Source organism: Eretmochelys imbricata, chromosome 1, assembly GCF_965152235.1.
Source record: "Eretmochelys imbricata isolate rEreImb1 chromosome 1, rEreImb1.hap1, whole genome shotgun sequence".
Lineage (NCBI taxonomy): Eukaryota > Metazoa > Chordata > Testudines > Cheloniidae > Eretmochelys > Eretmochelys imbricata.
This window is the reverse complement of record NC_135572.1, coordinates 58627966-58653402: the sequence shown is the minus strand read 5'-3', so window position 1 is coordinate 58653402 and position 25437 is coordinate 58627966. Positions and strand designations below refer to the sequence as shown.

The 25437-nt window shown below is 42.5% G+C and overlaps 1 protein-coding gene across 1 annotated transcript in view; it reads left to right on the top strand.

Annotated features, from left to right (window-relative positions):
- The window catches only part of SETDB2 (SET domain bifurcated histone lysine methyltransferase 2), a 104906-nt gene that overhangs the window by 69635 nt on the left and 9834 nt on the right, over nucleotides 1-25437 (top strand). The window contains 5 exon segments of the mRNA XM_077827597.1: nucleotides 2373-2505; nucleotides 5330-5437; nucleotides 6231-6364; nucleotides 10892-10938; nucleotides 21170-21228. Of these exon segments, the coding sequence (XP_077683723.1) occupies nucleotides 2373-2505; nucleotides 5330-5437; nucleotides 6231-6364; nucleotides 10892-10938; nucleotides 21170-21228 (481 nt within the window).

Sequence of the window (25437 nt, the reverse complement as noted above, 5' to 3'; positions counted from 1 at the left end):
AAATATTTTTGCAAAGGAACTTGGGGATAGTACAAAGCTGCTTTACTTCCTTTTGCTGAAAATGACCAGTTTCAGTTTGATGATGTCTCTTAATGAATTGACCCTGTGAAGTATAATTATCACCATCTTACACAGGGGGAACTGAAGCATAGAAAGGTTAAGTGACATGCGCAAGTCTGTGTCAGAGTCAGGAAAAGAACCCAGACCTCTTGACTCCCAGTGCCCCATGAACAATTACAAGAAAGCCATCCTCATTATTATTCTGCAGTTTCGTTTTACATTATTGCAAAGTGCTTTTCAGTCTGTAGATTAACAAATAATATTTAGCATTTATGTAGGAATTTTCATCTTCATAAGACTTAGCAAGATGGAGGTAGTGCTTTTATTTACATAATGCCCAACAGTGTTCTGTGTACTCCATAGACCTGTAAGAAGACGAACCCTCCCCAAAGACCTTACTGCGGCCCAAGGGCCACAGGTTGCCTACCACTGCCTTACTGTCTAAGAGCTAGATCCTACAACTGGATCCAAACAGGTAGACCCATGTACCCACACAGATCCACTTCCAGGATCTAACCCTAAGTGGACAACATACAGGAACAGGAGGGATACAGCACAAACCCTTTTCTCTCTTTTTCCTGTTATCCCTTCTGTGTGTGGCATTTGTTTTTATCCAGGCCCTTTTGCCTTTTTGACTGTGGTTAGCTTTTGTGTGACTTCTCTTTCTATTTTAACCTATGCCTAGTTCTCTTTTTAACCCTTTCCTACTTTTTATTAATTATTTGTATTATGGTAGCATCTAGAGTCCCCAGCTGAGATCAGGCCCCAATGTGCAGACAAATAGTGAGAAACCCCAAAGAGTTTACAATCTAAATAGACAAGTCAGAAATGGGTGGGAGGGGAACCAGAGGCACAGAGGTGTGAAGTAACTTGCCCAAGGTCACATAGCTGGTCAGTGGCAGAGCCAGGAATAGACCCTCAGTCTCCTGGTTCAGTTCACTGCTCTATCCAGTGGACAGTGCTGGTTCCATTTTACAGATGGGAAGACTGAGCTTAATTTACTTGCCCAAGGTCACAAATGGAATGTGAGTCAACAGCTGGGATTAGAATTTAGGAGTTCCTGGTTCTTAGTGCTGTATTTGACCATGCTGCCTCTCTCTGACTCGTGTATTAAAAATAAACATTTAAAGTTCTACAGTCCTGGAGAAATTAAACAAGATTTTCTTTATCCTTCCAGGTAATAGGCTCCAGCACTCTCTGATGTGACATCACCAGCAGAGAGCATCTTGAAACATCACACCTAGTGGGAACTAGCAGTTGCTGAGGATCTGAGTGTCGGGGACTTGCATGACAACAGAAAAAGTGAAGTTTATATTACTGGTGTGTTGAATGAACATCTTACTGGGTCCTTGGGGACACTGGACACATTGTACTGAAAGAGTTTGAATTATGACTTTTATTTGCAGATGGCCTTTAAAAATTATTGCAGCTGCCAGATAAGAAAAATGAGACAATGTGGGAAGGCAAAAGAGGATGAGAAGGCAAACACTGGAAGGATAAGGACAGAAAGGAGAGTAGAGATTCACTGTAACAAGGGGTTTAAAATTTTTCTGGTGTATAGAAAATAGGTATTACCCAGGGTGGTGCTGGCCTTGACAATGTTTCAGTGGCCGTGGTTCTAGACCTCTAACTTCCATCTGTTATTGAGGAACCATCTAATTTCACCTTCCTGTCTTTTCCTTTCCCTTTTTTACTTGCAAATCTCTTTTCTGTAATCCCATTATGTTAAAGAAACAACATTCCCTCCTTCTTTCCTGTGAACTCAGGGAGGATATTTGTGGGAGCTGGCGGTACTACTTTGCTTATTTAAACTGTGACAGATACTTTAATGCAGCTGCGGTTAGATGTGTGAAAGAACAAGCTTGAGGTGCTGATGGTAGCAGACTAATATCTTCTAAACTAAAAGTACTTCACATTCTATGAAGTGACTCACAAGCCCATGCAAGGTTGTTGGTATCTGCATGAAATGTTCTTCACTGAGCCATGTATTGTTGAGCAAGTTTGGAAGTTTTCATATTGGTCCCTGCTTCCACCAGTGACTTTCCAAGAAAAAAATCCTAGTTCTCATTCCTCCAATCCCAATTGCTAGAGCCTCTAGCAGCTAACCTGTATTCTGTTTTTATCTCAGCAAGTCAAGTTTTACTCATGCCAGTCAATCACTGCTAGAGTGGCTGGGCACAAAGTCTGCTGGGATGCAAGTGAAATAGAAGCTAGATCTGGAAATGCTGTGGGCCCTCACCAGCTACACTCTCCGTATTCCTCCCAGCTGGTATAGGATGGTTGCATTAACAGTTTTATGTTTTGTTCAACAGTCTCTCTCCAGGTGACTTCCACACAATGGAGAAGATGGTAAAAAGGAAGTGTGCATTTTGTCCAGCAGATGAAGAGTGTGCTATAATGTACATTGCAGAAAAGCAGAATCTTGCAGTTCATCAGAATTGTTTGGTGAGAGTTTTTCTTAACATATGAATACTATTAAAGGAATCAAGAAGGACCAAAAGGAAAAATTTCAAAGACAATATGGACATTGTACATAATTGTCTACTCTAGAACCGTGGTTCTCAACTGGGGGTATGTGTACGCTGGGGATACGCAGAGGTCTTCAGGGGGTACATCAACTCATCTAGATATTTGCCTAGTTTTACAATAGGCTGCATAAAAAGCACTAGCGAAGTCAGTGCAAACTACAGTTTCACACAATGACTTGTTTATACTGCTCTATATACTATATACTGAAATGTATTTCATTTGTGGTCCGATCGATTTACTTTATAATTATATGGTAAAAATGAGAAAGTAAGAACTTTTTCAATAATAGTGTGCTGTGACACTACATCTGATTTTGTAAGCAAGTAGTTTTTAAGTGAGGTGGAACTTTGGGGTACACAAGACAAATCAGACTCCTGCAAGGGGTACAGTAGTCTGGAAAGGTTGAGAGCCTGCTCTAGAAGAAAAGAGAACTCTTTCCCTCTCTATTTCAGAAGGCAGTGAATGATCTACAATTTCATGGTCTTCTGGAGTTCCAATGATTAGAACTTCAGACAGTTATATTTTTTTACTTGTCCAAATGGTTGGTGCATTGAGGTGGAGGGGAATACGAATAATAGTTCAGGAGTTGGGATGGAGTGTAGAAAGAATAAAAACGAGTCCAGTTCATCATTGCCTCCCTCTTTGTATAGTCACTTTACACCAGTGCAAAGTGACTGTAAAATGTTACTAAATCAGAATAGTAGCATTTTACATCCAATTTTCATTGGTATAACTAGCTACATAAGTTACAGGACAATGCTGAACAGGGCCCAGGGGTCTGGGTAGGCAGTAGAGGGAAGGACAACAAAAAAGCAGGACTGAAAATATCTGTTTTGTCACTTAAAAAAAAACAAACCCTGGCAGTCAAAGGATTTCAGAGTTCAAAACAAGTTCAGTATTTTGGTTAGCCATTATTAAATTTAGAAACTATAGAAAGTGCCTTAACATTAGGTAAGAATTCAGAACAAAAATGAACTTGTTTCGCAACAACTTTGAAACCCTTTGACTTCCAGTGATTTTGAATGGCAAAACAGGTTCTTCAGTCCCTGGGCCGATCCTGCAAAGACTTGTGCATGTGCTAAATTTGATATAATATGAGTAATCTCAATTGAAGTAATTGAATCAGACTCCTTACAGTGCGAAAAGGTAAACATGTCCTTAGTCTTTGCAGGATCAGGGCTATAATTTGCATGATCAAAGTGGCAAAATGGCAGCTTCTTGTGTGTGTCTTAAATATAAGGAATAATTAAGTGTGGTTTTAATTTAAGAATTGGCTATGTAAAAATGTCCTTGTGAGGTTCTAGGTTTAGTGTGGTTCTAGAACAAATTTACTCAGTTTGCAAATAAAATCTGTCTTCTATCTGCTAGCCCTGCAATCTTACCCTGGGATCTTTCCTTCTTTCACATCAGCACCAATAATAAAGATTCTGGACATCATATTCTGCCCCTCAGCTAGGAGTAACTAAGGGAAAAATTTGGCTCCACCATTGGAACTTAGTTAACTATTCTGTATACTTTTATGAGAACCCTCTTCCTAAATTTGTTTGTTCTGCTGTAGTATCGGGAGAAAAGTAATATGAAAAAAATGTCATTAAATTTTTTAAACTCACAGAGAGCAGATCTTTTAAGTTAAAAGGTGCCATCTTTGCAGTCACTTTCCACAGCTATACCTTTATATTTTAGTGTGTAGGATACCTATTACATTAAATTGGAGCTTTCCTTTTTTTGATATCATAAGTCGCAAATCCTTTGCTCCTCTTTTATTTCTCCCTCTTATAGATCAGCTATCTTATTGTTCTTGCTACATTGTGTTTGTATCTTTATTAATTCGATTACTTTTATTTTTCATTTTACAGTGTTATATGTTTCAAACAAACATTCAGATTCTTGAAAGCAAACCACTGTTGGTATAGCAACATTGTTACAGCTTTACTAGTCTCTCTGAACCCATAGTAATGTGTGCTAAGTGGCTTCTTATCTCTAACTGTATGTTCTTATTTCTTTAGCTGACCAGGCTTTGTGTCTTCTTATAAATTTATCATGTATTTTAAGTAACAGTTTTGGTGCTAGGTTTTGTTTAAGTATGATCATTTGTTTTCTCATAATCAAATATAGTTGTTAATTAATTAATTATCCCTTCTAATTTGTTGTCATAGTCTAGTACATCAACAGGTATTCATGCATACATTTCTGCGGTATTTTGCCAGCCACTGTTCAACCTATTTAAGTTGCTTCTCCAACAATTCATTGCCAGTCTTTGCCTGGTATCACATTGCCAGTGTTAATTCTGTTGTCGCTGCAACTGAGTCTCTCCTGAAAGATCCTGAGCTCTGTCAAACCTGCTGGGCTAACTGGCAAAAGAGGGCCTGGCTAGGATGATGGCCTCCTTGATGAGCCCTGTAAAAATGTCATGTTCCCTTCATGTGAAACCTCCTTTAACAGTTGGTGGAGTCTAGTATCACTGGCCCTGACTTGTAGAAGGATGGAAAAGCTAAGCAGTGCTCCCCCACTCAATATGGGACAATGTTTGTTAAAAACAAAGAAATAAAAATTCGCCCCCCTAGGGGGTTTTGTGGGGTGAGGAAAAATGCAGATTTTTTTTTTTAAAGTGCCCAGGTCTCATGTCTGACACTGAACTGAAGCCCCATCTACTTTCTATCATTCCTTACTGATACACATCAGAGTCTCTCGCTGGCTGAGTCACTCTGTTAATTACTGCTGTCTTTTGTTTTGTTTGTAGTTATATTCCTCAGGATTTGTAGAATCCGAAGAGCATAACCCAGAGAATCAGGATACAAGGTTTGATGTGGCCTCAGTTCAGAGTGAAATCAGGAGAGGAAAGCGGCTGGTAAGGCAGCTTCTTTCAAATATTTTCTTGTTTATAATTTTTAGTAATAACAGCAGCACATTAGACTGTGAAGTCTGTTTGTGACATTTATATGACCTTGTGACATAGAAGCTTGAATAAAATGCATACAAGAACCCAGTCATTTTGACTTACCAAAGATCAGAGTAATTAAAGGTCAGAAACATTAGTCTGCTTCTGCACTTCGTGGAACCTAACGTGTATAGCCACTTTTGTCTGGCAGTAGAAGTTAAGGCTGTTTTGGTTCCTTTCTAAGAAAAGGCATTCTTTGGCAGAGGGCAGATTTTGGGTCCTGCTAAGCTTACACATAAGTAACCTCCTGATCTGTGGAACCTAGAAAAGGAAAGGATTTTTTTTTTAAAATGAGAGCTAAGTTTCTAGTCCTTTTGCTTTTGAAGTCACTTTTGAAAGTGGAACTTGGGCGTTTTTGAAAACTGTTCCCAACATCTCTATACTTGTAAACTGAGCAAATTTAATGTGAAATATTTACAGATGTGAAGCCCAATACTCTCACTATCATTGAGTCACTTCTAAGAATATTAACTGATTTTAATATAATTGTGTAAGAGCAGAGAGAATAATAGAAAGTTGGTTGAAAAATGAGCTGAGTTGGGGTTTGGAGGAGTGAGTTTGCATGACGAACAGGAAGAGGGAGGCTGAGAGTTAAAGATTTAAGCACGTTCACTGATGAAGCTATTTACTCTCAAGTATAAGATTTTAGTTACTAATTATAAAATGTCTGTATCTGCTAACGACTGAACTCCTTCTGCTGTAGATGTGCAACTTCTGTCGCAAGAAAGGAGCCACTGTGGGATGCGAGATAAAAACCTGCCGCAGGAGTTATCACTACTTTTGTGCACTGTGTGATGATGCAGCATTAGAAACTGATGGAGGGCAAGGAATTTACCGGTATTTAACAAACCATTTTCTAATTTTTTGTAGGTTGTGGTGGTATTGTCAGAAAAGAGGTTAATTTTTTTTTTTAAATGCGGAAAACATTGACGTGTATGTCCCCCAAAAGAGTCCTTCGCAACCCAGCCATGTTTGAAACTCTGTGTGTTTGAGAGCAGTAGAAAAAATGTTCCTATCTAGCACAGCAATGGAAAAAAAACTCCACTTAATGACAGGAATCTATAGATGGTTCCACTCACGGTAGTAGCTCATGCTGGTATCAGGTTGTGGTGCTGCAGGAGTCATTGTCTCTAGCACCCATTGACCATAACATCTTTGGCGCCTTTGATGTTCTGTCTCTATTTATCTTTCACAGCCCAGCCTTCTGGTTAGGTCATATTTAAGTTCTGTCTCCATCCAGGGTAACAAAAGTCCAGCTAAAGAATGCAAATAAACCTCCACACAGATGATCCTTCTGCCCCTTCATGCTATGTTGAAGTTCCGTGCTCTGCACCTCTTACTCCTGGAGTTCCTTCTTTGCACTTAGGCTGAGCACTGCTTCCCAGGGCTTATTCCCTGGAGGCCTTTCTTAGCAGGCTTCCCCACTGCCTTCCCTCCCCAGGGACTCTGGCAGCTTCTCTCAGGGATCTCCCTGCTCCTTTCAGGCCCTATCTCAGGACCTCCCACAGGAGCTATCCAGCTCCCTGGGGTTCTTTCCAGCCTGCCTCCAGGAGGGCCTTCCCAGAAAGAGGAAATTCCCGCTGTTTCTCTTTCCTGGGTCTTCTCCCTTTAAAGGGACAATCACCCTGTGACAATATCCATGAGTCTGACAGAATCCCAAAAGACCATGGAGCTAAATTTGAGATGCAGTTTTCATTAGCCATCTGGTCAGTAAAGACAAAGTTTTCTGCCCCACAAGGTAGAATATTGGTTTCACCCAAATTAAGGTTTACTCCTGGTTCACATGCTTTAGTGAATAGTCTCAGTACAAGGACACTGCCGTGCTCTCTAAGACCATCTACATTAGAGAGCTTTGGTAGTTTCCCCTCTGGTTCAGCACCCGGAATGCTCATGGAAAACTTTGTGTCCCCATACAAAAGAACTTCTCATATTTCATATGTGTTCCCAATACCAGCAGAATTGAATTAGCTTTGAGCAAGTCTTCTAAATGCCTTCCAACCCCCCTGTAATGGTGTTATAAGCATATACTAGAATTTTGTAACATTACAGCCGGAGATGGTGCTGGTTGCTCAAAGAAAAGAGGTTCTCCCTCATCGTTCCAAATGTTGGGATTGCAGCTGACTGTGGAGGTTGCCAATATATTTTGGTAAAGTTTGGAGTGCTGAGAATCCACGGCATCTGTTTCTGTGCTAAAGAATGGTCACAGTTAACGCTTACTCTGTCATTGAGGGTGTGGACTTTATTATTGTTACCTCTTCCAGGAAGAGGCAAGGCACTACAACCAGTATGGGTCTTCATATGACAAAATACATGCACCATTGGGTTATTTGATAGGGCTGTCAATCTGGCATGTTTCACAAGCACAAAAATAGTCCTTTCCCACTGATTCCAGTAGCAATTTAACTGTCTCTGCCACTGGCTTGGTATGTGATGCTAAACAAGTGACAAGCTCTGTGAGACTTAGTTTCTCCAACTGTAAAATGGAGATGATGTGATGTTTAACTTGTTAAACATTAGTAAGTTATAATGACAGGTTTCAGAGTAACAGCCGTGTTAGTCTGTATTCTCAAAAAGAAAAGGAGTACTTGTGGCACCTTAGAGACTAACCAAAGCTCATGCTCAAATAAATTGGTTAGTCTCTAAGGTGCCACAAGTACTCCTTTTCTTTTTTAGTAAGTTATAAAGCACTCTAGAGACCTCAGTTCAGGATCTTTGAGTGATAGCTGACGAAGAAGAGTAGCCTAAAAGAGAAACTTTCTGGGAGCAGAAGACAAAGCATGGCTGATGTAGGATGGCTTTAGAAGGTGTGAAAAAAATATGTTGGCCCAAAATAAACTCCAGGATTCAATTTCTGCATCCTGAAAACCTATCATTGAACAGCTGTTAAAAAATGAATCAGATAGCTCCAAATTTATCAAGAGGTGGTTGTGCTTAGAATTTGATTAATTTCTGCAAGGACCTGTGACAATGAAAACTATTAAACGTGAGACATAACTGATGAGGACTTTAAGACTTTTAGTATGTTCTCACATTAAACACTCATTAAGTTGAGGAGCATAGCATTGGTACCAAATTTCTAAATCGGTGGCTGAAAGGCCAAGAATGATACATTGATACAGATTAGATAGGAGCAAGGTGAGGGGGAAAAAGTGGGGATTGGACCCAAACTTTTTTTTTGCATTATACATAGTGCCCTATCAAATTCATGGCTGTGAAAAATGAATCACGGACCATGAAATCTGATCTCCACCATGAAATCTGGCATGCAGCCTGGAGCGCCTACCCTGCACAGGGCTCCAGCTGCTAGTCCCGGCTGGGGATGGGGAGGGACGAGACTTCCTCTTTCCCTTCAGGGCCACTCCCGGGGTGGGTCAGACTGACCTCCAGGATCTCCCCCGGCTGCAAGAAGCTGGCAGCTCCAGCTGTCACCACTCCGTATGGAGAGGCTGCGGCCCCAGCTGCCACGACCCCGCGTGGAGAGGTTGCAGCTCCAGCTGTCAGCAGCCCACTCAGGGGAGACTGCTGAGAAAACCATAACTGCTATGGTAACACCATACCCTGTGACCCATACCCTGTGACCCGCACTGCTGCACTGCTGGTCGTGGCACTGGCTTCAGAGCTGGGCACCTGGCCAGCAGCTTTCCTCTCTGGCTGCCCAGCTCTGAATGCAGTGCCCCTGCCAGCAGCAGGGCAGAAGTAAGGGAGGCAATCTCACAACTCCCCTACAATAGCTTTGGAACCCTCCCACCCAGACCCCCTTTCGGGTCAGGACACCCACGGTTACAACACCATGTAAAAGTCTGAAAACGTCATCTTGACTAATTTAAAACCCCCTGGCGGTGAAACTGACCAAAATGGACTGTGAATTTGGCAGGGCCCTAATTATACATCAGTGATGCACATAAAGGGACATGCAGCAGTGTGCACAAGTTTGAAGCTAACACAAACCTAGGAGGGTCAGCCCAAGTGTGGAGAAATTAGAGACATGAAAAATTGTGGGCATGGATTGGCAACACATGCAACTGTGCCTGGAAAAAATGTAAAGTAAGGAGTATTGTGTCAAAAGGGATAATGTCTTAAATGGATATGACTCTGATGGGCATTTAGAACTTAAAACCATCAGCATGGTGACTAGTGTGATTAGGAAAGCAAATGGAATAGAACAAAAATGAAAAGCGGTCATTATGGCACTATATAAAGAAAACAGCTGCAGAATTTAGCATAACTTGGGGCGCTCATTTGTAGAAACAGTACGGGAGCGTTGGAAATGCTCCAGAAGTGGGTAACCAGGATGATAAAGGGTGGAGGGATTATAAATATGTGAATTGGTTATTAAAAATGTGTTAAAATGTGTTAATTTTATTTTAAAACATGTTAATTAGGAAAGAACCAGATAGGGCTGTGGGCTATTAAAAAAATAAAAATGTTGTGGTATAAATAGGGCTAATTATTTTTAATGTGCAATTCCATACCTAGCTTTCTGGATTTAATTATTGAGTGTGCACACATCTGGTATTTGTGTGAGAAAATGAACAGTCACAGTAGTTGCACATACAAAAGTAGGCCTCATTTTTATAAAAGAACAAAATGTTGACCTTTAAAATTAGGGCTGGGTTAAAAAAAACCCTAGAAAATGCAAAGTACATTATTGCACCTCTGTGTTTGACAATAATTTCTTCAAAACATTTCAGTGCTAGTTTCTGAAAATAGGCCATCTCAGCCATAACTCCAGCATTGTAATACAGTTTGAAAAGTGCATTGGGATCCTTCTGGAAGAAAGGTGTTCTATAAATGGTGGACAGTTGTTTTGTGTTCTTCAGGAAAGCAACTGTAATATATTCTTCACCTTCTGGTAAACACGATTATTATTTACTGTACCTGTCCTTGGTTTTTTATAATAGATCCATGTTTCTCTCCTAAAATCTGCAACAATTGTGGGCGGCGGGGATTTTTTCCCCTATTGCTGAACTCTCTAAATCAGGTAAAAAGGAATTAATGGAATAAGCAGCTGTTGGCCACTCTGCCTAAGCAATGGGTAGGGGTATGTCACAAGAGAACATGGTGGATTAGCAGTTAGTTAACAGCATTTGAATCTAGTCAAGCTTTACAAATGAAATAACAGGAGTGTGTATTATAAAAGTGCCTGCGGTAAGGCTCTACATGGTCAGATTTCATAGCTGAGGAAGATAATGCTCAAATTTCAGTTTTAAACAGGTTCAGTTTTGTGTTCAGATTTTTTTGTGTCATTAGTATAGGTGCTGGTGAAAAGAGGGAAAATATCTTGAAAATCAAAGTTAGTATAACATTGTTTACATATTAATTAATACTGTTTCTCTCTCTTTTAAAATTGAACCAATGTTTTAGAGTGTTCTGTCCAAAACATGACCCAGGCAAAAGGACCAATCATTATGGTGAGTTTCTTTAATGGTTTGGTTGATTTCATTTATTTTTTAAATCTGCGTTCTCCATTATCTGCAGTGGGTCACCAATTCATATGAACAAAGTCAGTGTCACTCCACTCCCCTATAGAATCGTAGGTTTCATGTTTCATAAAAAGTTACAACCGTGTTTCTAATCTTGCAGTAATGGTTCGGCTGAGATCCAGGTATTTGCATAGAAAATTCAAAGAATTTTACTTAAGAAGTATTTTGTATTTAAGAATTGCCCTGAGCTTTTCCAGATAAACATTAAAACTATAAAATAGAAACACTATGAACAAGATTCTCAATAGAACTACATTGATTTGCACGAGCTGAGAATCTGGCCCTGTATTTAACATTATAACTTCTTTCAATAGCTCCTATACTGACAGGGTCATATTTCTAGAAAGCTGTCTGGCACCAACATTTGACTTAAATATTTTGTTTTAAAATACGTTCCACAGTTTCACAAGTGCTTCTTACAATTTGCACTCTCAGATTGCTGGGCTGAGCAAAATGGCTTGTAAAACATGATAAAAGTACTAAAGATGCACAAGTTAACACTTGATTTGTCAAAGAGCTGTTACAATACTAGTCACTCGGGATTCTTATCTGTAGTTATATTAAACCTTTTCAAATTAGCATTTTTCAGATTCAGAATACTTTATAGTAGTGCCTTTCATTCTGCAGGATCCCAAAGAGCTTTATAAATGTAACACTGAAATATAAACTACATATAAGGATCACTTCATCTACCACTGAAATGCAGCCAGTTTGAGCGTGAAACACCTCAGCTTTCTAACACATTACAGCCATTCAGAATAGAAAGTGAAGAACCTGTAATAAGAACTGGGGAGAAGTGCCATGGGTTTTGTAATGACCACAAGAAGGCAGGGCCAATTTAATATGTCATCCAAATGGCCTCTTCAGCACCATAGTGTCGTCTGATATCATTCTAGGACAGTAATATAATGACCATTCATACAGCTGAGTACAGCTCACCTAGGGCATGGCTACACTGGAAACTTCAAAGCAGTGTGACAGGAGTGCTCCCGCGGCAGCACTTTGAAGTGCGAGTGTGGTCGTGTGCGAGCGCTGGGGGAGAGCTCTCCCAGTGCTTCTGGTAATCCACCTCCGTGAGGGGATCAGCTCCCAGCACTCGGAGCCTGTTTACAGTAGCGCTTTAAAGCGCTCTGACTTGCTGCGCGCTAGGGGGTGATTTTTCACACCCCTGAGCCAGCAAGTTAGAGTGCTATAAAATGTAAGTGTAGCCAAGCCCTGAGTTGGCAACAGATTTCTGCCATACGGAAGACTTAATAAACCTCAGAGTTAGGACAGGCTTAATTAATGTCTGTAAAATGCTGTTTAAGTTCTTTTTATGAGCTGGGTGAAACCTTGGTTTGAGTTAAAACCCTATTCAGAATGGTAGGTGTGAACTAACCCTTCAATTAACGTAACTGTAAGCATAAACCCCCACCTAAAATAAAAGGAGGGTGAGCCCACCCAGAAGCTTTTGGTGAAGTATTATTTTGGGTAGGGAGAATGTGTGTTTGTGTGAAGGCAGAAGAGACAAAAGACTGAAAAAGACAAGAACAGAGAGAGAGGCAGAGGCTAAAAACAAGAAAGCCAAGCAATAGCCTGAACACAGTGTGACCCTGGAAAAAACTAGAGAGCGCTTTTGGGTTGGTTGGCTAAAGAGGCTTGGGGTTGTCAGATAAGAAATTGATCCTTTTGTTCTTGGTTCCTCCTGCATTTGGGGAGCAAGGACTTTGTACATGCATCAAAAAGAATACCAAACTCCATCAGTTTCTACTTCCAGCTGGAACATCCCAAAGGATGTGACTAGCCGCTCAGATTGAGAAGAGGCAACGTTGATTTCAGGAGCAAGATCCAGTGTCCAAGGAGAGAGGTTGTTAGCTTGCATAAATCAAAACTGGCCAGCGGGATTTAAAACAAGTCCTGAAACAGGAGTTGGAGGCTCCACAAAATAATTTAAAACAAGAGCTGGAGGCTTCACAAAAGGAACTAAACCATCATCTGGAGGATTCCCAGAAAGGACTGCGGGTTGACATGCAGGCGGAGGTCAAGTCTCTACAAAGAGCTCAGCAGCTACAAAGAGCCCATCAGGTTGGGAAGCCCAGTTGCAAAGTTCCCCGAATGGAATGGGAAGACAGATCAAACAGGTGACCAGTAACCTGACTGCCACAAACTAGAAGTTTTTTTCCATGAAGTAGCGGAGACGAGGCAAGCATTAGCCTGCTTGGAACTTGATAACAGAGATGAGCTCCTGCAATGACTCAAGAATCTGAAAATTAAGCTCCAGAAGGAAATCAAGGAGTCACAGATCACAATGGAACACAGCCACCTGGATGAGAAATTGAGCCTCTAGAAGATGACAATTTTCTATCTCATTTGTAATCTACTGAGGCCCAGAAGGGAGTGGTTGGGCTGTCCCAGCTCCAGTGATGCAAAAACCCATTATATTTTTGAGGGGAAAACTCCCTGGGAGGCTTATTTGGCTCAATCCAACAACATAGTTTATGGGGAAGATGATCAGAAAAGGGGGTCACTAGCAGTCAATTTGGATAGCTCAGCGCTAAGACTTAGAAGGAGAGGGAAAGAAGAGACCCCACCTGAACTGGAAGAGGACCTGCAAGAGGCTTGTGTTCCTGGCATATCCTGGTGCCACTGATGCATAGATTAGCAATGGACCAATTTATACATGCTCAGCTGGACTTGGACTTGCAGATCAAGATCAGTGAAAAGAGGCCAAAGACACATTCTGAGAGGCTGTGGAATTTGCCACAGAACCTAAATCTTTTCTTGCAGCAGTTCATCAGAAGAGGAAGCAGCTGCTAGTGAGGAAGATGGAAACTCACTGTCATAAGCCCTGTAAGTATGGCTCTGGATCTAACGTGTATGATGAAAGAGGGGATTTTAATCTGGTTCATTACTGTATTGAACAATTAGAACAAATGATAAATTTGGTTTGTAAAACAAAGGAAACTGGCAACAATTCAAAAATTAAAGGAAACAGTTCAGTTAAATGCTGGTACTGTGACAAAACTGGCCACAAAAAGGATTGTTGTAAATTTAAGATGGGCCAGCACAGACTGGCATAAGTGTCTAGTGAAAGCCTTTCTCCTAGTAGGAGAAATGGGGGGACACCAAGATGAAGGGGCAAAGCACGGAGGTACAAGGATCAACCCAAGCACACCTACAATCTGATGGGATGGTGGGAAGGTTCAATAGGAATCTGGGGCTTCAGCTGGCTACATTTGTAGAACAGTACCAAAAGGACTGGGACTAGCATATCTCATTTCTTTTCATGGCTTATAGAACAGCAGTCAAAGAGAGTACAAAATGTACTGCAGCACTCATGTTTGGACATGAACTAAGGACCGCAGCAAACCTCTTGTGTGGAGTTCCTGAAGAGTAGCAGAGGGAGTTAAACTATGTAGAAACCCTACAATCTAAAAGTGAAAAAGTTCATACCTTTGGAAGGTAGCCTCTGACAAAATGGAAAGGCTGTATGATGTAAGGTCATACAGGGAAATTTTTAAAAGAAGGCACTCTCTCTGGTTCTACAGTCCTAGAAGAAAGAAGGGTAGGAGCCCTAAATTGGATGAACCTTGACAAGGACCCTATGCAGTACTGACCCAAATCAATGAAGTGGTGTACAAGAACACAGTTGGGGCCCAGAACTAAACCAAAAGTTATCCATAAAGACCATTTGAGAAGATATCAGGGGGACAGAATTCACTTTGGCTGCCCTCTGAATCTGAGAATGTAGCTGTGGGAGTTGAGTCTTGAAAAGTTGTTACAGAAGTGAATTCATCATTAGAATAAAATGAGCAGGGTCTGCTTCAGCCAGCAAATTCCACAGAAACAGTAGGTGTCCCTCAGAGGCTGACTGAAAAGAAACCCAGGGAGAGAAAAGCCCCAAAGAGATTTGGGTGGGAATAAAATTATTTTGGGCTGGTAATGTGAAAAACATCTTGATAGAAAGACACTGTACATGTGTGAATAGTTAACTTGTATCATTTTTAATTTGTTAAATTACTGATTTCTCCTTGGGCTGATTGGTGAGTGTCACCATTTTAGGCCTCATCAGGATGATGTACAAAGCTGAGGTGGGAAGAGATGTTGTGAGCTTGGTGGGTTGAGTTAAAACCCTATTCAGATTGATAGGTGTGCATACATGGCTCCTTGCACTGTGCATACTCACCTGGAGTTCTTGTGTGGATGCACTCTCTGTTGCATCGGGATAGAAATTCCAATGGGCAACTCGCCATTATCTGGCATGCCGTCTTTTGGGAAACGGTGATGCTCGATGCTTCAGAGGTGACTGGAAGCAAGGGATTAAGTTCCCATCATGCAACTTTCTCCATCCCATAATGCCATCCACATCCCATAATTTTTGTACCTTTTTTAAGAAAAACCCAAAGCTGCATAGCACTTCTCACTTTCCGCCTTCTCTGACAGAAGCATGGAGCCCTCACAGCTCTGCACTATTGTCATGAGCATTGCAAACACAGGATGAAGAATCCTTCAGTATTTGCAGAGCCGCAGGAAGAACCGCAACAATGGGGGAACATGACGATTTTGTGGAAGACAGATTGCTCTGGGACATAGTGAAAACCAGTTTAAGGTTGTTGTTGACATTCATGGAGCAGATGCAGTGCTGCTTATGGGTCTGAGAAACAAACTCTGACTGGTGGGATTGCATCGTAATGCAGGATTGGGATGATGAGAAGTGGCTGCAGAACTTTTGGCTGCTAAAGCGCACACTTCTGGATCTGTGGGCTGAGCTTGCACCAGCCCTTCAGTGCAGGGACACCAGAATGAGAGCTGCACTGACAGTTGAGAAGCAAGTGGCGTTCGCTCTGTGATAGCTCATCATGCAGGATTGCTACCATTCAGTGGGAAATCATTTTGGAGATGGAAAATGCCACTGTGTCATGTAACGGTATAGGACCATTAACTGTCTCGTGCTGCATAGGACTGTGACTCTTGGTGATGTGCAGATGAATTTGCAGCAATAGGGTTCCGGAACTGCAGTGGAGCAATAGGTGGCACACATATCCCTATTTTGGCACCCTCCCACCTTGCCACAGAGTACATCAACAGAAATGGCTACTTTTCTATGGTTACGCAAGCATTGGTGGATCACCAGGGATGCTTCACCGATATCAGTGTTGGCTGGTCAGGGAAGGTGCATGACCTTCTCATCTTTAAGATCACAGGACTGTTCAGAAAGCTACAAGCAGGGATGTTTTTTCCCAACCAGTGGATTACCACTGGCAATGTTGAAATGCCAGTAAAGATCCTAGAGGACCCATCCTATCCCTTTTTCCCCTGGCTCATGAAGCTATACACTAGCCACCTCAACAACGCTAAGGAAAGAGTCAATTACCAGCGTAAGAGGTGCAGAATGACAGTTGAATGTGCTTTTGGTAGATTGAAGGGACGCTGGTGGTGTTTATGCAATAGATTGGATCTCAGTGAGAAAAATATCCCAACTGCCTGTTGTGTCCTGCATAACATCTGTGATGCAAAGGGGAAAAAGTTGCTGCCAGGAGGGCAGTGGTGGAGTGGCTGTCTACTGAGTTGGAATAGCCAGACACAAGGGCTAGTAGAAGAGCTCAGTGCAGAGCTATGCGGCTGAGGGAAGCCTTGAAAGAGCACTTAACAGTCAGGCACAGTAATGTGGCGTGGCGGTCTGTTGTGCTCTACCTGGCCCTGAAGTTTTGGTGGCTATTAGGAATTGGGTGGTGCTTGGTGTACATTTATGAATATAACACTGTCTGTTAATGCACCTATTCTGTAGTGCTCACTGTACAATTATAATTAGTATGCTGTTTGTCACTGATTCTGAGTTCTGTCACTCTGTACAAGAACAAGTAGTGGGTGCTTTGAGAAGCAATAGACATTCTGCAGCATGTGTTGTTAAGTAATAAAGATGAATTATTTACCAAAAAATAGATGTTTCTTGCATACCAAAAGTGGTGCAAAAAAACCAATGTGCAATTAAAAAACAAACAAAATAAAAATGTCTGAAATAAATGAACGGAATAGGGGAAAAGAATGTTTATGGCCATTTTCATTCATTTTGGCTACACATCAGCAATCATAGCTCTCACCGGTGAGCGTATATGAAGCTTTCGTTCCCCTTATTGTCCCCCAGTGTGTAGAGGTAGGTGTAGGGATGAAGCCCTTGATGCCATGTGGAATGTTAAGGGGTGTGGAGCAGGTGCTAGAATGGAGTTCTCCATTGACTGTAAAGGGAGGCGAGACTGTTACTGTTGCACCTGTAGGTCAGTAAGAGTCTGCAGCATTCGTGTTTGCTGTCAGAGAAGCCACATTTTATCCTGATACAGCTTCGATTCCAGGACCTCTCTTCATACTGTCTGCAGCACTGGCTTGCAGGATCTCATGAGAATATATCTGCCTGTGTCCTCTCCTTTCTTCTTATTATGGTTAGGTATTCTGTGAGGATGGAGGGGGATCCCTCTTGGCCACAGCAGCAGCAGTTACAGATGAAACACCCAGAGGTATTGTATTTAGAGTCACAATGGGAAGTGAAAGTTAAGTTTCAGAACTCTCTTCCCTTGCTCCGCTGAAGTTTTGAACAAGACATGCTTATTGACGCTTCACCCTTAGTGCGCCTCTGCACAGCACTGCCCTCCAGCCTGAGCGATGGTGCTGTGTCGCCCAGTGAGGGCAGGACTGGCAGTGAGGAAGGAATCGTTCTCTTGCATGAAACAATAAAATTTCAGACCATATTTCTATGAGTATGATGCAGGGTAATGGCACTGAGCACTGATGCTACTTTCCATAGGCAGTGGTGATTCTCGCTGATATCTCGCTCCTGAGGGCAACAAAGACACAGAGAGCACAGCTGCTGCTGGTGTCCCTAAGCTATCCAGGCCCATACACTGCTAGCCCTGTTTACTGCAATGGTGCCTGCCAGAGTCATTATGGAGTGGCATGGGGAAGAGTCCTACTATGGTGGAAGAAATAAGGCAGTTATCCCTAGAAGCCTTTGGGAGAGGATTGTAGAGTTCTTCCTTGAAAGTTTCATTGCGACCTCTCAGCAGGATTCAAGGGACATCCCTGTGTACACACACAAACTGCTCTGTATATGCTCCCGCCCTCCCCCAACTAAGTCTGCAGGGGAAGGAAAAGCACATAACAACTCTACCTTGTTTGTTGTACTGCTACCTCTTCTAGTGTAAGTAAATTACTGAAAAGTCAATACCTGTGTCCTGCTACGCTGGGGTCCGGTAGCATCTGCCCATTTAAACATTGTATTGGGACACGCGTTCACATACTTACCTGAGGTTCCTTCCCCGACATCGGGCTCAGCTGCTGGGATTGACTAGACTGCAGTGGAGCCTCAGAAAGATCCTCTCTTGTGGCATAGCTGGACCCCCAGGTTGCATGTCCCCCATCCTCCTTGCTGGGGAAACACAGCAGGGGTCTGTGTCTGGGGCTCCTTGGAGGTATCCAAAGTGCTCTGGGGTGGGGGTGTCTCTGCCAAATATGGCATACAACTCGTTAAAAAGGCAGCTCAGCACCAGATTTACTGTTGGCCTCCCTGGCCTTCTGGTATGCCTGCCACAGATCCTTCCCTTTCACCCAGCACTGCTGCTGAGCCCTGTCGTACCCCTTCACCAGCATCCCCCGCGCAATCTGCTCATAGAGGTCTATATTTTACAATTGCTCCATTGCTGTGGCTGCACAGCCTCGTCTTCCCATGGGCCCAAGAGAGCCAATACCTCCTGTCTACTCCAGGCAGGAGCACATGTGGAGCATGTAGCCGGCGCGGTCAGTTGAGCAGCTGCACACAACAAAGAAGAGCTGCAAGGTGTGCTCACCAAGCTGGGCAATAAAGAAAAGTCATTTAAAAAATACGTAGGGTCTTAAAGGGGGTAGTGACTTCTGGTCTCCGTGAGCCCTGGAGAGTGGAGTTCACAACTGTGACCAGAGTGGTCAGTGTCAGGCATTGTGGGACAGCTGCTGGAGGGCTGTTAAGGGTGGACATAGGTTACGTGGTGTCTACACTTGCACTGCATTGACCACAGTAGGTCAACCATGGCTCAATGCTGTTTGTGGAGATGGTGTTACTGCATCCCCTTAAGGGGGCACTTATGTTGGTAGGACACAAATTTGAGTGTAGACACATGCACAAACAGGTTGATGCAAGATGACTCAGGTCAAGTTAACTTCATAGAGTGTAGACCAACCCTAAGGAACTGCTCCTTTTTTTTTTTTTCTTGGTTCCTCCTGCATTTAGAGAAGGATTTTGTACATTCCTTGCAGTTAAACAAGATTGCATCAAAGACAATACCAAACTCCATCAATTTCTATTTCCAATGGGAACATCCTCAGGGCCCCAAAATTTTACTAGCCGCTCGGGTCAAAAAAGTCCAATTGTATCATTTGTTTGCCTGAAAACAGCCTCTTTCCCAATGCAATACTGCTGCAACTGATATCAGCAGAGGTGCTTAAGCTGGAGGCCCTCAATTTAAAAGGGGACGGAGGTGGAGTGTTGTCCATGAGGGAGTCTTTGAAACATATTTCTTCCTTCACATTGGTCTTAGATGGTTTGGAGCAATTGACCTGCAAAGAATGCTGAAAGTCTATTTTCATTTGGAGAATGCAGTGAGTCATGTTTCTGGGAAAGGGGAAGTGCTTTTGTTTTTTAGTTGGGGGTGTCTCCGCTGATTTGTGTACATTTGGTTTTATGAAATGTGTTTTTAATTGATGCCATGGGTGCTTTTATATTGCGTTCTAAACCCAAATGAATATTCAACAAGTACTAACCTTGCTTAATTTGTGAGATCTGATGGGATCATACCACAAGATGGTATGGCTACCGGTCAATGAGGCACTCTTAGACAGTGGAGCACTCTTAGTGAACAGTACTTTACCTGCATGAAAGAACATTTTCAAACTTGGGTGACTAAAGTTAAGTGCCTAAATAAATGATACAATTATTTTTAAAAACAGTTCTGAGTGCCCACAACTCCTTTTGAGTCAATGGAAGCTGTGGGTGCTCAGCACCAATGAAAATTTGGTCACTTAATAATATAATATATATATAATATAAAATAATAATTTGGTCACCTAACTTTAGGCTCTCAAGTTTGAAAATTTGGCCCTACTGTATCAAGAATGGACTGATTAGTTCCTCCCAAAAGAATGGTGTATACCAGTAATACCTTCATACATTTCACCACACAGGAGGCAATTGATTCTAAAAATAAAGAGGGACTGTATAGCCTCTTTTTCATTTCTCTTTCCAGTTCGTGGGTTTGTTTGTTTTGCTTTTTTTAGTTACTAGGGACATTTACATGAAAACAGGATCTTTGTTTCTCAATACTTCACCTGTTCTTGCTGCTTATTCCTTGCCAGAAATCACTATTCTCTGTTTTCGATGGTGGAATCACTTCCATGGGAGCGAGCATGATATCTAAGAAAGTCTGACACATTTTGGCAGCAAATACAAAGTGGGAGCAGGTGAACTTTCTAGACCAAAGATCCTGTTCTTATGTAAACGTTATTAAACACTTTACAAACAAACAAAAACAAAAATCTGACACACAAGTAAAATGGTTTCTATATAGGATTTTTTTCCTGAGTTTTTCAGGAGGTTGCTTGGTTAAAGTTTGAAAGACCACTGTATATGAGCTGGTATATGCTAAATATCTCAGAGTAAATTTACATGCACAAAGTAGTTCTAGTCATGAGTTGTATTAAAATAAACATGGGTTCATTTGTAGATTAACACTGCTTTCTGAACTATTTATAATGACTCTTATTTGAAGTTTTTCTTTTTTTTTTTTTAAATAAACCTTTTACTTCCTTCTGTAAACCCTAGCTTGGGAGGGGTAATTCACTCTGTAATGCAGAGTTAAAAGACTGACGTTTACTTTATAATCAAATTAGGAGGAAGGAAATCCTAGAGGAAATGTATAATGATTTACATGTCTTTTAAGGCAGCTCTAGTGATTAGGCAATATTTTAGATTTCATGGAAATAATGTATATCCAGCTGAAATGTCAGAAAGTCAGGGAAGCTAAAATATACTGTGACTATTATCCAAAGTGTCTGCCTTTATAGTCCTCAGAAATAGAGATCCCAAAATTAAGTGTGAAATGACCTATCTTTTGTCTAAGAATTTTACATTATTACAGAATTGTCTCTTGATTTCTAGATGCAGACAATAAGAGGAACAGGCATGGAATGAAATCTTCCACCTTCACGGAAAAAAGGGTAATTTGAATCCAAGTAGTTTTATTTGAAACCCAAACCACCACTGTATCTAAAGACATGGAGGAATCCACTTTGTGCTGTTACAAGTTTAGCTAGACTTCTGCAAGAGATTGTGTTAGCATATTCCAAAAATGGGAAGTCAGGCAACGACTTGTGCTTTGTGCACAGGAGCAGCCGCATTTCCTATGCAGCGGCTTCTCATTCCTTACTTCAGTCTTATCATTCCATTGAAGCAATACATTTCACATTCACAGGCTCCCAGTGTCATCTGGTGCAACTGCACTGGAATCGTGGCCACTTAAACCAAGGGTGATTTTGGCCCCGTGACTGTGATCTTGACTTACACAGAAAGTTTTTTTTCTCCTGAGTTGTATTTCTTCTGTAAAGTACCAGGACGCACGAGAACACATGAGATGCCATCACACCATCAGCTGATATGACAGTTGGCCATACCAGAGCACTAGGATTCTGAGGCATAGGGGAAAAGTGATTTTTCCTTAAACACAGAGGTCTTTCGTGGCCGAATAGTGCATTACCACCATGGCAGCATCGGGCGCAGTTACATCTCTTTATTTGTAATAAGTCACACTGATTTCAACTAGCACTGCTTCATTTGAGAAACTACAACTATATGTGCAGATTTTAAGTCTTAACATGAAGGTTCTCTCACAGTCTTGGACTTAAGACTGCTTCTGGACTCTCATGAAGGCCATAGGCCAAAACATGCCTGCGTTTTTTGTACCTCTTGTGAAGCAGACTTCTAACTCCAGTTTATTTAGACTCTCAAGGTGATATTCTGGCTCCATTAAAGTCCACATCAGAACTCCTGTTGACTTCAGTGGGGCCAAGATTCCACCTGAGTGCACTACCAATATACCTATAGATGGACTATGGGTAAAAAAAAAAAAAGGCTAAAGGGAGCGCCCAGCACCCCGAGTGGCGCTGAAGGTTGTGAAGATATTTAAAGGGACAGGCCGTGCAGACTCATGTCTTGATACATGCTAAACATGAAGAATCCGGTGCTGGCACAGGACTCTCATTGGCTGCAGTGCAGCTGCCACACAGATCAGCAGCGTTCAGGACAAAGTCATAGCTCCCTCTTCTGGCTCTCAGCCGAAGAGCAGCAGGCGGCCATCTAGAGAGCAGGATGCTCTGTGCACGGTGACATCCCCTCTAGCAGACAGGAGGAGAGTTACTAACAGTTTCCAGAGGAAGCCATATCAAGCTTTCCTCAGCAGACGAATAGTTGCTACAACCCCCAAGATCTTGAGGTTAAAGGCAGACCAAAAGAGGGAGAATCCACAGCTTTCCAAGTACTACTTTGATTGGTAGATAAGCCTACTGGGACAAATTAATCTCTGTCCGTAAATCCACTTAAACTGGAAAATTCCTTACCCATAATTTGCCTTCTGCTAGCAAGTCTCCCACAATTCTGGATGCCTGGGCTGCTCCCTTCCTCTGTAGCTAACAGAGACAGATCAAAGTTTTGGAAGCATGTGCTTTGGTCACACTCCCTCTGCTCATACTTGCTGGCAAATGAGTTATTCCAAAGCTGTCCCACTCAGCATCTGATCTTTTGGCTCATAAGCCATTCAGGGTGGGTAGAATTGTGAAAGACACTGCTCGCAGAAATGGAAGGATCAATAAGACATTTTCCGCTCTTCAGCCCACAATTCTGGATGTCTGAGAAGCAGCAAGCAGTGAACAGATGTCAGGAGGGTTCTAGAAAAGGTCAGAAAGAAGAAAGGAAAGAAAGGTATCCCTCCTCGTTCATCAGATTTGCGGAAAGGATTAAATTTCTGGGCCACTGCTGGCAGAACCTTCCTGCCAAAGAAAGCCTCTGCAGATGACAGGATGGCCAGCTGATAGGGCTTGATAAAGGTAGTAGCTGTTGAGCATGTGGCTGCCTTGCAAATAGCCAGTGTGGATGTATTTTCTCTTTCTGCCCACGCAGAAATCTCATGAAGTGTGCCCTGATCCCTTCCAAGACCGGAATTCTGATGCCTTTTTAGCCTCCAAAATGCATAGCATAATCCATCTAGCAATGGTGGACTTGGAAGCTCTTCCCATTTCGGATGGGAAGATATGAATAGGGAGTCTGATCTTCTTGTGTAGTCTACTACTACTCTTAGATCCACCAGGTTTATTCTTTCCTCCAGGCTCCAGATGCCTTGAGCTGTTTGGGTTCCAAGGTGTGCTTCCCAGCACTCCAGGCTGGTGTCAGCTGTGAGGACCAGAAGATCTGGAAGGGGTATGGGCATACCTTTACGGACATTGCCCTGGGCTGACCACGATTTTCAGGAGCTGAGCACCAGCGTCAGGATCTTTACTTGATCCTTCCAGTGTTCTGGGGAATGGTCGCACACCTTTAAGATGAAGCTGTGAAGGTGCCTGCTGTGTGATTGTTCCCATGTAGTGACCTCTGTGCATGACACTAGGAGGCCTCACAGTTGAAGACCCAGTGCTCTGGTGGGCCTCTTGCAGCTCCAGAACAATGTGGAAAGCACTGTTTCTAGTGGTGGGTAGATCTTTGTTATTAAAATCTCTATGTACATTCCCAGGTGACTTATTTTGGTGGACAGAGTCAAGGAGCTTTTCTTGACATTGATAACAAAGCCGTGTACTTGCAGGGGATTCAGCATCAGGGATGTGGCTCTGTTGCCAGGAATGGAGCTAAAGATGTGGTCCAGGAGAGGATACGCGTAGACACTCTGTGACTTGAGTCTGACTACAATTGCCACCACCATCTTTGTAAGGACCCTGGGGGTCGAGGACAGGCCAAACGGGAATGGCCAGTATTGATAATGCTACCTGCTGTAAGCAAACCTTAGAAATCTGTGGTGGCACAGTCTGATAGGAATATGGAGGTATGCATCCACCAGATCCACTGAAGTCAGAAGATCTCTCTGGAACAGGGATGACACAGTAGAGGCCAGGGTCTCCATCCAAAACTTCATTTTCTTCATCCACTTGTTGAGCCTTTGGAGGTTGAGAATGGCTTGGATTGCCCCTGTGCGCTGTCGAACAATGAAGATGGAATAATAGAACCCTGAGAATCTTTCTTCTGAGGGGATGCTCTCTATCATGCCCATATCTAAAAGATGAGATATCTCATTCTGGATCAGACTGTGCTTTCCAGGGTTGTTGGAGTTGGGGGACTGGATGGGGAAGAGATGAGGTAGAGCCCATAGCTCGAGGGTGTATCCCTAACTCACTTGTCTGTGATTAATACAACCCATTCCTCCAGGAAATGGGAAATTCTACCCCCTAATTTCAGCTCTGGGCAGAGGCCTATGCAGTTTTTACCATAAAGCAGCTTTGGGAGGGGTGGGATTCCTTCTGAACTTTCACCTCAAACCTCGGTTCTGTGGCTTACCTTTGGAGAACCTGCTTTCCCTTTGTTGGTATTTCTTTGAGGATGAAGGCTAAAAGGAGCACCTCTGTCTGAGGGCCAGTCTGTACTCTCTCCTGAAGCCATTATGTGGCATCAGGAGAGACTGTTTGGATTTTGCTATGCTGTCTGCCACTACTTCATCTAGCTTTTCCCAAAAAAGAAGGAAGTCTGTAAACTTGGCAGGTCATAGAAACGTGGCTTTGAGCGGGTATCCACCTTCCAGGGTCAGAGCCATAGGTGGTAACTGGTTACCGAGCATGGCTCTGGCTGAGAATCTCACTGCATCCATAGAGGCATCATCTACGAATGCTGTAGCTGGGAAAACTCTTTAAAATAGAGCCAAAGTCAGGGTGATCTCTACCCTTAAAGGTCCTGAGATCTTCCAACCAGGAAAGAGATGTCCTTGCAAGGCAGGTGGCTGGTAGGGAAGCCTTGAGCGGGCTGAGGAGGCCTCAAAGACTTTTTTTGAGAGTGGCCTCCATCTTTCTATCTGTGGGGTTCTTACGATCAGACTCCCATTCTGAGGGGGTAACCATATCTCTTACTTGGGATGCTACAGAGGGGTCAACCTTTGGTATTTCTGAATAGGGTCTTTGGTTCCTGAATCCTACAGAACCCAAGGTCATTTTTGTTAATGTGAATGCCCTCATTGGGCTTATCCCATTCTTCCCTGATCACTTCCTCAAAGGAGGAGTGTAGGGGAATTGCAGCTCCAGGAATGATTTTGAGGGGAGAAATGTATTCTGAGGCTTACTTGTGGGAGTCTGTTTGGGTTGAATCTGAATAATGGAGACAACTTTGCTGCATATGGGCTC